This window comes from Dasypus novemcinctus, chromosome 3, assembly GCF_030445035.2.
Source record: "Dasypus novemcinctus isolate mDasNov1 chromosome 3, mDasNov1.1.hap2, whole genome shotgun sequence".
In the NCBI taxonomy this organism is placed as follows: Eukaryota; Metazoa; Chordata; class Mammalia; order Cingulata; family Dasypodidae; genus Dasypus; species Dasypus novemcinctus.
This window is the reverse complement of record NC_080675.1, coordinates 125,285,433-125,300,174: the sequence shown is the minus strand read 5'-3', so window position 1 is coordinate 125,300,174 and position 14,742 is coordinate 125,285,433. Positions and strand designations below refer to the sequence as shown.

Here is a 14,742-nt window from a genome sequence, read left to right as displayed (position 1 = left end):
GGGTAGGAAATGTAGGTTAATGGTGTGCAGTCTCGCATGCCACACTAAGGAGTTCTCAGACATTATTGTGCATGAGAATCACCTGAAAGACTTGTTCAGCTACATAGTGCTGGACCCCACCTCCAGGATTTCTCACTCAATAGGTCTGGAGCGTGGTCCAGTTATGGGAGTTTTTAACAAATTCTAAGGTTTTGCTGATGCTCATCTGGGGACCACATTTTGAGAATCACTGATCTAGGTCATGGAGAATTTAAGATTCATGAAAAATTTTTTAAAATTGTTTTCTCTTGTTTGATACTAGTCTGGCTTGGTTACTTTACTTTGAGGCAATCAATCATAATTACTAGCTATTTACTAAATGTAATACCTCTTCTTTGATAATAATACCATTTTTTTCTTAGAAAGAGCTGAGGCCTCTTTCTTAGTAATGTGGAATTCAGGGGAAGAAACCACCTCTAATGGCCACTATTAAAAGTGTGGGAATGCTTCCTGGATTTGGGTTTCTAATCTAGTTCAGATGGGAGTGTAGAGCAGGAAGTAGAAACAGTCCAATCCCTGGACTCCGCACCCAGACCACTCCTGGCTTGGATCAGGGCTGTGCAGGGCAGCTTGGCAGATGAGGCCACAAGATAGAGTGCAGGGTTGGTATGGGGTAGAGTGCAAGAGACTGAGGTGGGGCAGAAAGAGGGAGGAAGAGAGGAAGGAAGGAGGAAAGAGAAAACGCAACTTACTAGTTCTCTTTATGTCTTCAAGCCTGAGGCTCATATATAAACTATATTGGGTTTTGTTTTATTTTGTTTTGTTTTGTTTTTTGAGGTACCAGGGTCAGGGATTGAACCTGGTACTTCATGTGAGAAGCCATGCTCAACCACTGAACCACATCAGCTCCCCTGAGTTAGTTTTTTCCATTTGTTTGTCTGTTGTTTGTCTTTGTTTTTAGGAGACACTGGGGACTGAACCCAGGACCTCCCATGTGGGAAACAGACACCCAACCACTTGAGCCACATCCACTCCCCTTTATTGATTTTTATTGAAATAATTTTAGATATATGTGGAGGTTTTTAATTTTCCACTTTCCTGTAGGAAAATCTGCTTACAATGAAAAATGGTTTTCTGTGCTTTCACTTAGAATTTCAGATCACGATAGCGATTAGTATTAGTAGAATCTATTCTTCCTTTGACACAGGAATGGTTAATAACTTGCTTCTAATTAATGTGAATCACAATGTAATAACCAGATATAGTATGCGTATTTGCGTTTACTGATCAGCTGTGCTTATGATCAATAACGATGAGCAATATAAATGATTAAATTTTTTAAAAGGAGTTTTGAAATTTGTAGAAGGATTTTTAAACACATTTAAAGGGTATTTTTATTTATTCTGGGGTACTTATTGATGACCAAGCAATAACTGTTGAGAAACTTAGTTCTTAATATGAAAACCCAAGGTTTTGTTTTTGCTTTTGTTTTTGTTTTCTGTGTGTTTCTTCCTGTCTTATTCTTTATTTTGGTGTTTTTGTCCCTTCAGCTTTCTCATGAAATATACAGCCTGATGAAATCCTTACAGCCTGGGTCAGTCAGAGGGAATGTCAACATCTCCATTTCCTTGACATGTTTAAAATACAAACAAGCAAATAATAACTGCCTATAACCCACAACCAAGTTTTTGGCCTCAGATAATAATTCCAGGTAGAATAATTCTGGAAAATAGCTCTTAAAACTGCAGTTTTCCTTAAAGTCCCTTCTATTTGCTCAACTTGCATAGGACCACAAATCTGGCTCAATTAGTTAATTGTGATGTAGCTTAAGTTTTAGCTATTAGATTCATCCCTTCACTGATTCTGCTTTTACGCATTTTCTCTTTTAAGAGTTCATATATATAACTATTATTTCTACCTCTGATTATGTGTTTTCTTCTAAAAATAGGATAAGGATAAATACCAGTTTGGTAAAACAAAGATCTTTTTCCGTGCTGGTCAAGTGGCCTACCTGGAAAAACTGAGAGCAGACAAGCTGAGGGCTGCCTGCATCCGGATCCAGAAGACAATTCGGGGATGGCTGCTGCGGAAGAAGTACCTGCGCATGCGGAAGGCAGCCATTACGGTGCAAAGATACGTGCGTGGCTACCAGGCTCGATGGTGGGTCTCCTGAGGGCCTGTCCGCTCTGGGCCACAGGCCCCTAAGTTAGGGTGCCCATTTAACTGTCCATCCTGGGAGAGTTTTGAGGGATCAGCCTGCCTGAGAAGGCAGCACCTCAGCCCTTCTTAATTCAAGTGCTAAAAACCTGACTTACAAGTAGAATAAAATTTCATTCAGCCTCATGAATGGTTTAGATTCATCCTCAAAAGTAATTATAAATTACTATCTACTTATGTCCTCGGTGCTCTTTATTTTGATTACTTTTATATGGCCTTGAAAAAATCATGCATAAATTAAACAGTCATGATTATGAGCTGATTAATAATGACTCCATTAAGGAGTTTTTGGGAATAGTTAACTGAGAATATCCTGAAGAGAATTATACTTCACTGTGTTTATATGTCAGGAGAGTAGACGTATGAGTAGAAATTAATTAATGGTGAATAATATGCCTAAACAGGTAGATTAAGGAAAAATATCAGAAATTAACCATAGATAGATCTAAGGAAGTGGTTATACAGTAAGTATGGGATTCCTATGTTTATCTGGTTTGCTATGTAAGGGAGACAAATTCTGGGGTAATAGAAAGAATGCTATCCTAGAAAGAATGAACCTTTATAAACTTCACTTTCTTTATCATAAAGTGAGGGTGATAAGGGACATTCCACTTTTCAAGGTTAGACAAGGCTCAAATGAGATAATGAATGCAAAAATACTTGGGAAACTATAAACTGCTATACACATATAAGTAAATATAAATTTCGATTCAATGTGTACATTATTAGAATAATAAAATGGAAGTACTACTCATTATACCAAAGACATTGATGCTCTTAGTCTCTAAGAAATGTATGCCTGGGTTCTTCTGATTACTGACAATGCACCGTTTGCTTGGCCAGCTATGCTAAGTTTCTGCGCAGAACTAAGGCAGCAACCATCATTCAGAAGTATTGGCGCATGTATGTGGTCCGCAGGAGATACAAGATTAGACGAGCTGCCACTATTGTTCTCCAGTCTTATTTGCGAGGCTACTTGGCCAGAAATAGGTATCGCAAGGTGAGGTGTTGTTTTCCAACTTTGTTTATTCATTTCTTTAACATTAATCAAATCCTACCTCTTTGCAGAGTGCCATAGGGGCTACTATGAATGTAAGAGCCATATGGAGACAATCAGCCATTGAAATATATTTCTAAATATTAAATACTAAAGTGCATGGATTTAGTAACAAGAAAATTCACCTTTTTTACCTTGTCAGGGTAATTTGAAAAAATTATGTCCGTGTACTGTGGCTGTTGTAGGAAATTACCACAAACTTTGTGGCATAACACAACTCTGCAGATTTGTGAAAGAACTTTTGCAGGTTCCAGGAATTGGGACTAGACATCTTGGAGGCCCTTATTCATCCTATTAAAGTGAGCTTGGATAGGATGAATATATGACAGATGGGTAGAAATTCTTCCAAGAATGAGACAACCTTGAAAGAATTTTCTTAGAGAAGAGGAAATAAATTACATTAATGTGGTTAAAATTGTTTTGACTGGGATATGCCATTCCAGAAGTTTGTGAAAAATAATCTTTATATCTAGCAATAATCAATATGAATTTGTAGATAATGGATCACCATATTATTCTTAATTATCACTTGTAACAGCATATGACCCTGGCTGATGAAACGTTTTTATCTCTTTCATTTTCTCAAGTTTTTGAGTCTGGCCTATAAGATATATTCCTAATAAGCCATAACTATGCAGTCTAGATCTGAGAGCTCTGTGGACATCACTGTTGGAAGGAGCATCACAAGGATGATTTGGGGGATGGGTTTCTAATTATATGCCAGTACCTGGGTGTGACTTGGCCTTTTTCTTTTATTTATTTAGTTTTACTTTTTAAATTTTGAAATACTTTTAGATTTAACCCAAAAGAAAAAAAAATACACCTATTTAGGCTTGAATGAGCATATATAATAGCTGTGTTTTGAAGAAAACTTGAAGATACCTACTATAGCTCTTTTTCTCTGCTCTTACTTGCTTTATAATCAAGTCCTCTTCCTATATAAGCGGAAACTTTCTGGAGTAGAAGCAGATTTAAATTTGGCCTGGCTACCCTTCCGTTTTCCTCAATCCTCTTCTCAGCAACATTTAAACTAGGTTTTGAGGCTATTGGTTTGGCAGTAGCAGTCTCTGACCAGCCCAGACTCCCACTGTGAGTGGACCTAATAGGGTGGCAGTTGGCTTTCTCATGGGTAGGCCATCAGTTACCCCATTAGTGCTCTTTCATCTGCATCTCAGGTCCAGGTTTCCCCTATGTGGGGGAGGGCAGCAATTCTTAAAGAGGGAGCAGAGTACTTTAATTTTTCTCACTCACTGTTAGAAATGAGATTGAGAATGGAAATTCTAATTATATGCTCTTTCCATTTGGCTGAAATTACAGAAATGAACCCATGTCTGAAGTTACATAGGGAAATGGAGGAAGGAAATTGGAACAGAAAAAATGGCATTAATAGCTTTGCCACTGTGCGTCACTTGGCTTTTAAATTCTGAAAGCCTTCAATTTGCCATTACTGTATCTTATCCAGTTGCCCATTAGTCACCCAGATAAAACAAGGGCCACCCTCGGGATTGAGCTGTTCAGTGAGACTTCGTAATGTCTGACCTCACTGCAGGATGGTGTGCAGTAGTGACTGCACCTACTGAAAACTGAAGAGTGCCCTAAAAGGCAGGCTTGAGTTTGCTGAAGATACTATTCAGGTCTCCTAAACATCTGCAATTATTTTGTATTTGAGGATTTAAAATGTAATTACTATAAATGCCTCTTCTAGGATTGCACTTTTTTTTCATTGTTTATCTCAGGTACATAGCCTGAAAATAGGAACTATTCTTTTTTTTTTTTAAGATTAATTTTTTATTTATTTCTCTCCCCTTCTTCCTGCCCGCCCCCAACTTGTCTGCTGTGTCCTTTCGCTGTATAGGAAGTATTCTTTTTTTTAAAGATATATTTATTTATTTATTTCTCTCCCCTCCCCCCCCATCCCGGTTGTCTGTTCTCTGTGTCTATTTGCTGCGTCGTCTTTGTTCGCTTCTGTTGTTGTCAGCGGCATGGGAATCTGTGTTTCTTTTTGTTGCGTCATCTTGTTGTGTCAGCTCTCCGTGTGTGCAGCACCATTCCTGGGCAGGCTGAACTTTCTTTCGTGCTGGGTGGCTCTCCATACGGGATGCACTCTTTGCACGTGGGGCTCCCCTCGCGGGGACACCCCTGCGTGGCAGGGCACTCCTTGCATGCATCAGCATTGCACATGGGCCAGCTCCACACGGGTCAAAGGGGCCCGGGGTTTGAACCACGGACCTCCCATGTGGTAGACGTACGCCCTAACCACTGGGCCAAGTCCGCTGCCCAAAAGTGTTCTTTTTATATCATATTTAACTATCTGTTTGAATAGATGATTTCAGAAATTTTTTGCATTTTAAAAGTGTCACAAGAGATACATTCTATCCTTTTGTAATCAAGTATGTGCATTTAAATATCATTTATATTATATAAGTTATTTTATAGAATTATATAAAGACTTAAAAGAACTTCAAGCTTTTTCTAATTCATCCTTTCTTAAAATGCAGTAATTCTTTCTCCATCATTCCTGAAAAATGTTTACACCATCTCTGCTTGATGGTCTTTAGTGATGAGAAATACATCATCTCATAAGGCAAACTTCTTATTTTAAGTTGTTTTAAAGTTTAGGGGGATACCATGTTTAGCAAATACAATATAAAATCAGAAATTTTCACTTAATGTTACTTTTAGCTTTCCATTTAGAGCCCCATCATTCCCACTTTTTGATCCCATAAGTGGATTGAAACTGCAATGGGAAACCTCACTAGAATGATATTCTTCAAATATGGCAAATAAGAGTGTCATTTTAGTTTCTGGGGAAAAAATTAATAGATCAGTAATAAACTTTGCAGTGCCCCAAGTGTGGCCTCTACAACTAGCTTGCTGACCTGAGTCCACAAGCATAAGTACAATGTGGTAGCATAACAGTAAGGGTGGTGGGTACATCTTTTATTCTAATATCACATAGTTCACAGAGTGTTAGGTTCTGTTAATTTTATAGAGGCTATTAATATACCTTTCTCAAAACATCTTTTTAAGTCAGTTTTTCAAATCATTTTAAAAAATAATTTTGTGTCTCCATTCATCTATGATATGTATGATCCACATAATAAATTGTTGATTCAACTTTTGTGTCTTTACTTTTAACAAATGTATGGATTCTTAACACAGTGTAGGTTGATGGAATGAGCCTTGAGTGTCATCCAGGGTCTAACATTACTTGTTCTTATCCTTCTCTGCAGATACTCCGTGAACATAAAGCAATTATCATTCAGAAGTGGGTCCGGGGCTGGCTGGCTAAGACACACTACAAGAGAAGCATGAGAGCTATCATCTATCTTCAGTGCTGCTTCCGGAGGATGATGGCCAAGCGTGAGCTGAAGAAGCTCAAGATTGAGGCCCGCTCTGTGGAGCGGTATAAGAAGCTCCACATAGGTATGGAGAATAAGATCATGCAGCTGCAGCGCAAAGTCGACGAGCAGGTGTGTTTAGTCAAAAGCCCTGGAAGTAGGGTGTGCCTGAAGAAGTCCATTGGAATGTTTTTCAGTATTATCTGCCCTTGACAATGTGAGCAAGAAGTGACAATAATGACAGTAATGAACATGAAAATAATGACAAGCTCATAGACAAGGACTAAGGAAATTATTTTTGAGACTATTGGACATGAAACACAGCCAAATTTACTAACCTTCCAAGCCTATATGATGGAGAGTCATGTTTTATATTTCATACATTACAGATCTCTTTCACCATTATCATTTATTGGCATGTGGTATAATGCTTGTTTTACAGATGAGAAAACTGAGATGCAAAGGGAGTAAGTGATTTTTTAAAGGCCAGCTGGGAAAATAAAGAAGGAAAAAAGGACATAAAAGAACAGAAGTGTTATAAGCTTAAAATTGATTTAAGTTATAGGGTCTGTCTCTTAGTTTACCACAGGACTGCCAATGCAAAGTACCAGAAATGGGTTGGGTTTTAAAATGACAATTTTATTTGGGGTAAAAGCTTACAGTTCCGAGGCTGTGAAATATCCAAATCAAGGCACCATCGGAGGTTTTCACTGAGGTCAGCTACTGGTAGTCCTGGTGTCCTGCCACGTGGTGAAGATGGTGGTTGATCTCTGGCGAGGTCCCTGCCTTTCCCTCTAGAATCTGCTGTCTCCTGGAACTCAGCTATGAACAACCAGGCATAGGGCTTATCTCTAAGGGACCTCCTCTCTCAGTCTCTGCTTTCTTCCCAAGTTCAGCTGTGGGCTATCGGGCATCTGGCTTGTCTCTTTAGCCTTGAGCTGCTCTGTGGGTCCAACCTCCTGGGGGCTTTGTGCTTAAGCTTTGGCTGCTAGCAGTCTTTGAGTTCTCTCTCAAAAATGTCAGCATTCTTTCTTTGTGTGTCTCTATATCTCTGTTTATACAAAGCTCCATTAAAAGAGTGGCGAGGCCACCAGAGTCACTCCTCACTGAAGTCGTCTGGTCAGATGGGCCAACGCCCACAAAATGAATTAGCCCAAGAATATAATCTTTTTCTTTTTGGGATTCATAAAATGACTTTAAACAGTTCCAGGGTCCTAGATAGTTATTAAAGTTGCCTGTAAGGAACACACATGTCCATGAAACACATATTTAAATGTGTTTCATGTGAGTTAAACCCAAAATTAACATTACTGAAGGATACTAATGGTCAAAGAGAACTCAGCCATAGTACCCCAGTATTCCACTATAAGTAAATGCTTTTTTCTTTGTTTTCAAATTACATCCCCTTTTTTCTCTGAGCAGTGGTATCCTAAAACTTTTGAGCCTGTGAATATTCATAGTAGATGTCTCTTTTAGATAGCCATATTAAAAACAGGTAGCATTTTAATCTTTTAAAATTTCTTTTTATATATTTTATTTTATTTTATTATTTTAAATTTTTTAGGATGTACTGGGAATTAAACCCAGGACCTCATACGTGGGGAGCAGGCCCTCAACCACTGAGCTACACCTGCTCCCCTTATTTTTTATTTTTACCTTAAAAAGTAAACTAGAAGAATTGGAGGGTTACAAGCTTAATGTCTTAGTTAAAATTTTGTGACATTTACAGATCCCTTACTATATGTAGAGCTCTACGACAGAGGGTAGAGCACAGTAAAGAATACAATGATAAGTAAACCACCATCTCTACCTTTACAGGACGTTGTAATTTATGGTAGATAGTGATAGGTACACAATACCAAGAATTGAACAAAATTTGTGGATACAGGGGGTAAGAGAGGAAAGTAGCAAATAGGAGCTCAGTCTAGAAGTCATGAATGAGATCCAGGTACCAAGCAAGAATCTTGCTACTGTGGATTGTCACATTGTTGTTTTGCTTTGAGAAGTACTTCCTCTTGCAAAGGAAGTGGGAAGATTTCATGCTTCTGAGGAGCTCACAGTCTATTTGCAGAGATAATAGTTTGATGGCTTGGGAATAGTTATTAAGTAATATTTTAACACATCCAAATGATAAAAATACATAAACATAAAGGAGGGCAAAGAAAAACAGGAATCAGAATGAAATTGGATTCATTAGAACCTTTTTCTGAGGGGAAAAGTTTTTAAGGTAGTGAACATTGAGATTTGGTGGAAACTTGTGATTTTGAGGCCATATTCTTATGCATCACCTGGCTAGCACATGGTTTTTGGTGGCACTCTGATCTAATTTTAAAAGCAACTATTTGATTTCCCTATTTCTGGATTAAGAATCAGGAAATTAAAGCGTTAATGTGTACTAACTTTGTGACTATGAGAAAATCACATCTATGTTGCTCATCATGTAAAGTAGAATTAATTGTGCCTGTTCTTTTCTCTTTTGTGTCACAAAGAGAGTATTATTTGTGTTATTTTAAATGTTGTGGCTAGTATTTTGATTAGCTGCTATACCAATGCTAAACCCATGAATAAGCATGGCATTCTTACTAAACACATTTGATGACATGAATATTTACTTAATTTTTTGTATGTGGATGTTTAAAGAACAAAGACTATAAATGCCTCATGGAGAAGCTGACCAATTTGGAAGGAATATACAACTCTGAGACAGAGAAACTGCGAAGTGATGTAGAACGTCTTCAACTAAGTGAAGAGGAAGCTAAGATTGCTACTGGACGGGTCCTCAGTCTGCAGGAAGAAATTGCCAAGCTCCGGAAAGACCTGGAAGAAACTCGGTCAGAGAAAAAATCCATTGAGGAACGTGCAGATAGATACAAACAAGAAACTGAACAGGTAGGAACTAATGTCTGTATCTCCATATACTCCTCTATGTAAAGGAAATGTGCTGTCATCTTGACTTGACCCATGTGGCTTAATGTTGGTTTTAATTGAGGATGACATAAAATTTCACTTGGTTTCATGCTCTTTATTAGTGTTTCCCAAGCATTTATCCCACATGATCAATGAGTAGTTACAGGTGTTTTAGTAGAAATAATTAATTTAATGAGAGAATTAATGACCAAATATTATTATACCCACTTTTTTCCTTAAATGTGTTGGTCTGATGGAATGTAGACTCCTTTTCCTTCAGTAAGGCTAACATAATTAAGAAGCAAGTCAACCCATGAACAGTCAATACCTGATAGTGGGAACTCTTATGGAAATCTGCATTAGCGCTCTATTAAATAGTCCAAGAGGGAGAAGTCCAAATGTCTGCAGGCTAATGACAGCCAAGAGCAGCTGTGCAGACAGTACAAGTAAACACTTGTGGATTGATCAGTTCTTCTACACCACAAATATATATTAAATTATATCAAAACTTTATTAAGTACACAAAACATCAAGGCTCAATTATAAATGAGTTGTATTGTTTACACACTTATAAAAGCACCTCAACATAAGGCTTACCCGAAAAAAATTAATAGATTTTTCAGAGAGTCAACTAAATGAAAACAGAATTGACTGTGTTGGCTATAACTCCTGGCAAGAATCCTGGCAGTGCTCTTTCTTCACTGACTTCTGCACATTAACAGCAGCATATGCAGTGAGACCCTCAGCAGGATCTTAGCTGCAGTTCAGGTGTGATAGTGAAGCTAATAAAACGGAAATCCTCGTATGGTATTCAGAGTCCTCCTATATCTCTAGCAGTTCCATTATGTAATGTTATTTTGGCGTGGCAAGCTTGTTCTATCAGAATTCAAATGTGCATTCAAAGGGATACTCTGGAGTGTTTAAAATCTTTTCTTTTTCTTTATTTCCTGAGTCCATGGAAGCTTCCCAGATTCTTCTGGAACTTATATCATATTTAAGCTTAGTTGGAACATCCCCCTTACTTTTCAAAGCCAAGTTCTTGCTGTTCTAGTTTTATAGACTAGTATACATGAGCAGAGTGAGAGTTCTCCTTTCTTTTCATTTCATTATTGTTTAGTTTTCAGAGGGATAGCTATAGGTACCATTGTTAATTCTTTTGGATGGAGTGTAGTGATAGGGGAGGAATGAGAAAATTTCAGTATAATAGCCAACTTTATTTTGGAAAAATGACACTTTCAGCCAGCTAGTTCAAGGAGCCCAGAAGTTACACTAGAGCAATGGTCTTAATCAGAAGTATGTGTCAGAATGCTGGAAAGTTTTAAAAACCCACATACCCAAACTCTAGGAGTGATAGCTGGCATACCACTGACAAAGAGCATCTTCTCTCAAGAGCCCACAGAGAACTCGGGCCTTTCTCCTGAGAGTGGATGTTAAGACCGTATCAGTATGGAGGGAAGAGACTGGAACCATCAGAATGGTCACCTTTGGACCAACTGCTGCTGTGGCATGTTATTGTTATCTACTGTTCCTGGTGGACAGGGATCCTTAGTCACAGAGCTCTTTTCCCTGTCTCTGAAGCCCTTGCATGATGAGAGGTTTGGCTATCAGCTTTCTCTTTGTTAATAAAGTTATTGCTTTAGGGATTCCTTATTTAGATAAAGGAATTCCAATTTCACCAACAAAAGTACACATTTTATTCCAAAGATGAACTAAGTAAATTATGTACCTTGCAAAGTTACCTTTCATTTTGATTTTTGCTTCCTGAGAATCCTTTGCCAACTAGTAACCAGAAAGTTAAAGGTCAATGCTTACTTGAACAAGGAACAAAAAGACTAGTTTTCCATCTTGCGAAACTGTTAAAAGGAAATGAAAGGGAAATTCTCTTTCCCAAGACAGATAGTAAAGAGCATTAAAGGTCTTCAGTGAATTTCCAGAATTAAAAATCCCTTCACATCCTTCCTAACCTTCATAACCTCTCCCTTTGTTTTTGTTTTTTTTTCTGTTTGTTTGTTTTGAGGTACTGGGGCACGGGTTTGAACCCAAGACCTTGTATGTGGGAAGCCAGTACTCAACCACTGAGTCACATCGGCTCCCGTAACCTCTTCCTTTGAATCATTGGTACACCTGAGCTTTGTGTTAGGGTGTGAGCTGAGAAGGCAATATCATTGCTTGGAGAACAAATGCTTATGAGGTATTAGGCAATTTGCTAGAAGCTCAAGGTACAAAATAAAATAACATCAGCCATCCTTGTTCTCCAGGAATTTGTCTTTTAGGAAGAACAGAATAGTAAATCATTTATAAGGGCTATAAAGAAGCATACACAGAAACCTGTGGTAGTCCAGGGGAGAGATGTCTAATTGGAGGAAGTTTCTAGGTAGGCTCTCTGGAGGAGGTAATGTTTGAGCCAAGTTTGAAGGAGCACTAGATATAACTGGGCAAAGAAATGAGACACAGGGATAGTGGAAGCAAGAAGCAACTACTATGTGGTCTTTACACCCAGTAACTGGGCTTCTGTCTGTTGCAGCCATCTCATTTATTATTTCATTTTATAGCTGGTATCAAATCTGAAAGAAGAAAACACTTTGCTGAAGCAGGAAAAAGAAACCCTCAACCACCTTATTGTGGAACAGGCTAAGGAAATGACAGGTAAGGTTCATGTGGGCCCAACCTACTGCAGTCCAACCAACTGCACCCCAAAGTTTCATCAATTGCAATTTTTTTTTTTTTTTATAATTTTTTAATTTTTTATTGACTTTGTAATAATATTACATTAAAAATATATATGTGAGGTCCCATTCAACCCCACCCCCCCACCCCCCCTCTCCCCCCCCCAACAACACTCGTTCCCATCGTCATGACACATCCATTGGATTTGGTAAGTACATCTTTGGGCACCTCTGCACCTCATATACATTGGTTCACATCATGGCCCATACTCTCCTCTATTCCATCATGTAGGCCCTGTGAGGATTTACAATGTCCGGTGATTACCTCTGAAGCACCATCCAGGGCAGCTCCATGTCCCGAAGATGCCTCCACCTCTCATCTCTTCCTGCCTTTCCCCATTATGTCCATTATGTCCACTTTTCCCAATCCAATGCCACCTCTTCTATGTGGACACTGGATTGGTTGTGTCCATTGCACCTTTATGTCAAGAGGAGGCTCAGATTCCACCTGGATGCTGGAATTTGCAATTTTTTTAATAAGTTACAACTTTGCTTAGAGTTTAAATACTTTTAAAAATTGATAATGTAAACTAAACGGTTACCATCAGTAAATTGACAAAGTTCCGAGAGACAAGAGTTCTAATTATTCTGTTTGAATTAGTATACATGTAGAGCTGGTCTGTCTATGTACAAATATGAACTCATGTTCAGCAATATTGTATGTAATTTTTTTAAAAAGTTAATTTGTTCTGCGTGTATGATTTATCAGTCATGGCTTGAAGGGTTGCTATTAATTTAGGAATAATTCTTGAGCTAATAAGTATATGCATATTATATGTATACCTGTGTATATTCTTTTTATTTATTTATTGCTAAGCTAATGGATGTTATACTCCCAAAATAACCACTCTTTGCCACCAAACTGAAAAACATTATAAATTTTTTAATAGAAAACTGATTAGATATGGGCAAATAGAATTTATTCTGTTTGCTGCTTGTGGGACAAATTAGTATGGAGATAATTTACAAGGAGTCTACCTATACACAAACGTGGTACAAGGAGATATGAACTGTAGTAATTGGTGGTAGAAATGGAAGAGAAGAGATGTGTTGGAATGAGGACATATTATATGAAAAGGATCAACAGATTATTATCATTTTAGATGTGGTATTCAAAAAAGGAATATAAAATGTTCAAATGTTTTGAGATGAGGTATCAAAACAATGATAATAACAATGATAGTAATGAGGAAATTGAGAATAAAATGTTCCTATTTATGAGGCAAATTAATGAAATCAGTTGTAGAGTGTAAGTTTTGAGTGTCAGCTAGGGCCTCAAGATAGAGGGGTTTTGAAAGCAATTCAAGATCAAAGATTAGAGAATAAGAAATGAGCCAAAGATACTCATTAAAACTATGGTGGTAAGAGAGCCCTCCATGTTTTTCTCCACACTGTGCCCCTCTCCCAAATGAAAGGGGATAAAGTAAAGAGAAGAAAATCTGGAATTAAGCCTGTCATAATGACTGTAAATAATAGATAGGGCAAAGAGAACTAGCCAGAGGGGAAGGAAAAAACTAGTCTCTGAAGCCATGGAAAGAAGGCTGCTAGCATGCAGAATGTGATGGAAGGATCCAGAATGATGAGAATACAACTAGGAAAACATAAAATGTTATTTGAAATTGAACGATAAGAACAAGGAATAACAATGGATTTATCTAGGGAAAATTGGTTGGTAGCCTTGGAGTAGTCTTCAGCAAACTGGTGAGAATAAAAGGCAGTTTAGAGAATTTTACAGAGAAAAAATTCTTTCATTCATTTACAAATTATTTAAGCCTTACTTTAGGCAACCACTGAGATGGGCACCAGGGAAACACTTGTAGCGAGATAGCTGTAACACTTGCCTTCATGGACTTTATGGAGAAAGAAATGGTGAAACAGTAGAAGCAGGCAGGGCAAATTAAATAAAATTAAGCCACAACACATAAGGGTAAAATGTAGCATAGGGTAGAAAACTTAATATTGGTAAATGTGATTGGTTAGCTCATTGAGTTAAAACATATAACCAAAATTTGAGACTTCTTTGCTTTGTGTTATTTGCAGTCAGAAACTAATCTGTAATCTCCAGACCATGTCCTAGCCAAATTCAAGCCTCTGTCAATAGAGATGGCAGAGTGAAATGAGTAAACACCTGAGTAACAGCACATGAGAGATGGCCAAAGAAGTAAACAACACACATGACCAGGCCTGGGGATTTTATCTGATTAGAAACGGAAGTAAGAGGATAGCAGGGAACTTAGGGTGCTGGAAAATTATAAACTAGAACCAGAGATACTTTTTAGAGAAAGAGCAGAGACTCTACAGAGTCTGACATCTAGGCCTGCAGAGAAATCACCATTCCATCAGAGACTTAAGAAACTTTAGTTCTCTTTGTCCACTAATTTGGACAACGCATTTTTATAAATAACCTGAAACAGGATATTATTGGAATAAAAAATATAGTTCAGTTGCCAAACAATGTGGAAGTTTATCAGTCATATGCTGTAACCAATGTATGAACTAGTGGCACAATAGTATA

General features: G+C 37.9%; 1 protein-coding gene across 5 annotated transcripts in view; it reads left to right on the top strand.

The window, feature by feature from the left end:
• Nucleotides 1–14,742, top strand: part of MYO5A (myosin VA) — a 243,947-nt gene that overhangs the window by 157,734 nt on the left and 71,471 nt on the right. For all 5 annotated transcript variants that reach the window (XM_058294223.2, XM_058294222.2, XM_058294221.2 and 2 more), the window contains 5 exons: nt 1,928–2,139; nt 3,040–3,196; nt 6,487–6,726; nt 9,235–9,483; nt 12,054–12,147. In XM_058294223.2, coding sequence (XP_058150206.1) covers nt 1,928–2,139; nt 3,040–3,196; nt 6,487–6,726; nt 9,235–9,483; nt 12,054–12,147 — 952 coding nt within the window. The remainder of the gene's footprint in view (nt 1–1,927; nt 2,140–3,039; nt 3,197–6,486; nt 6,727–9,234; nt 9,484–12,053; nt 12,148–14,742) is intronic.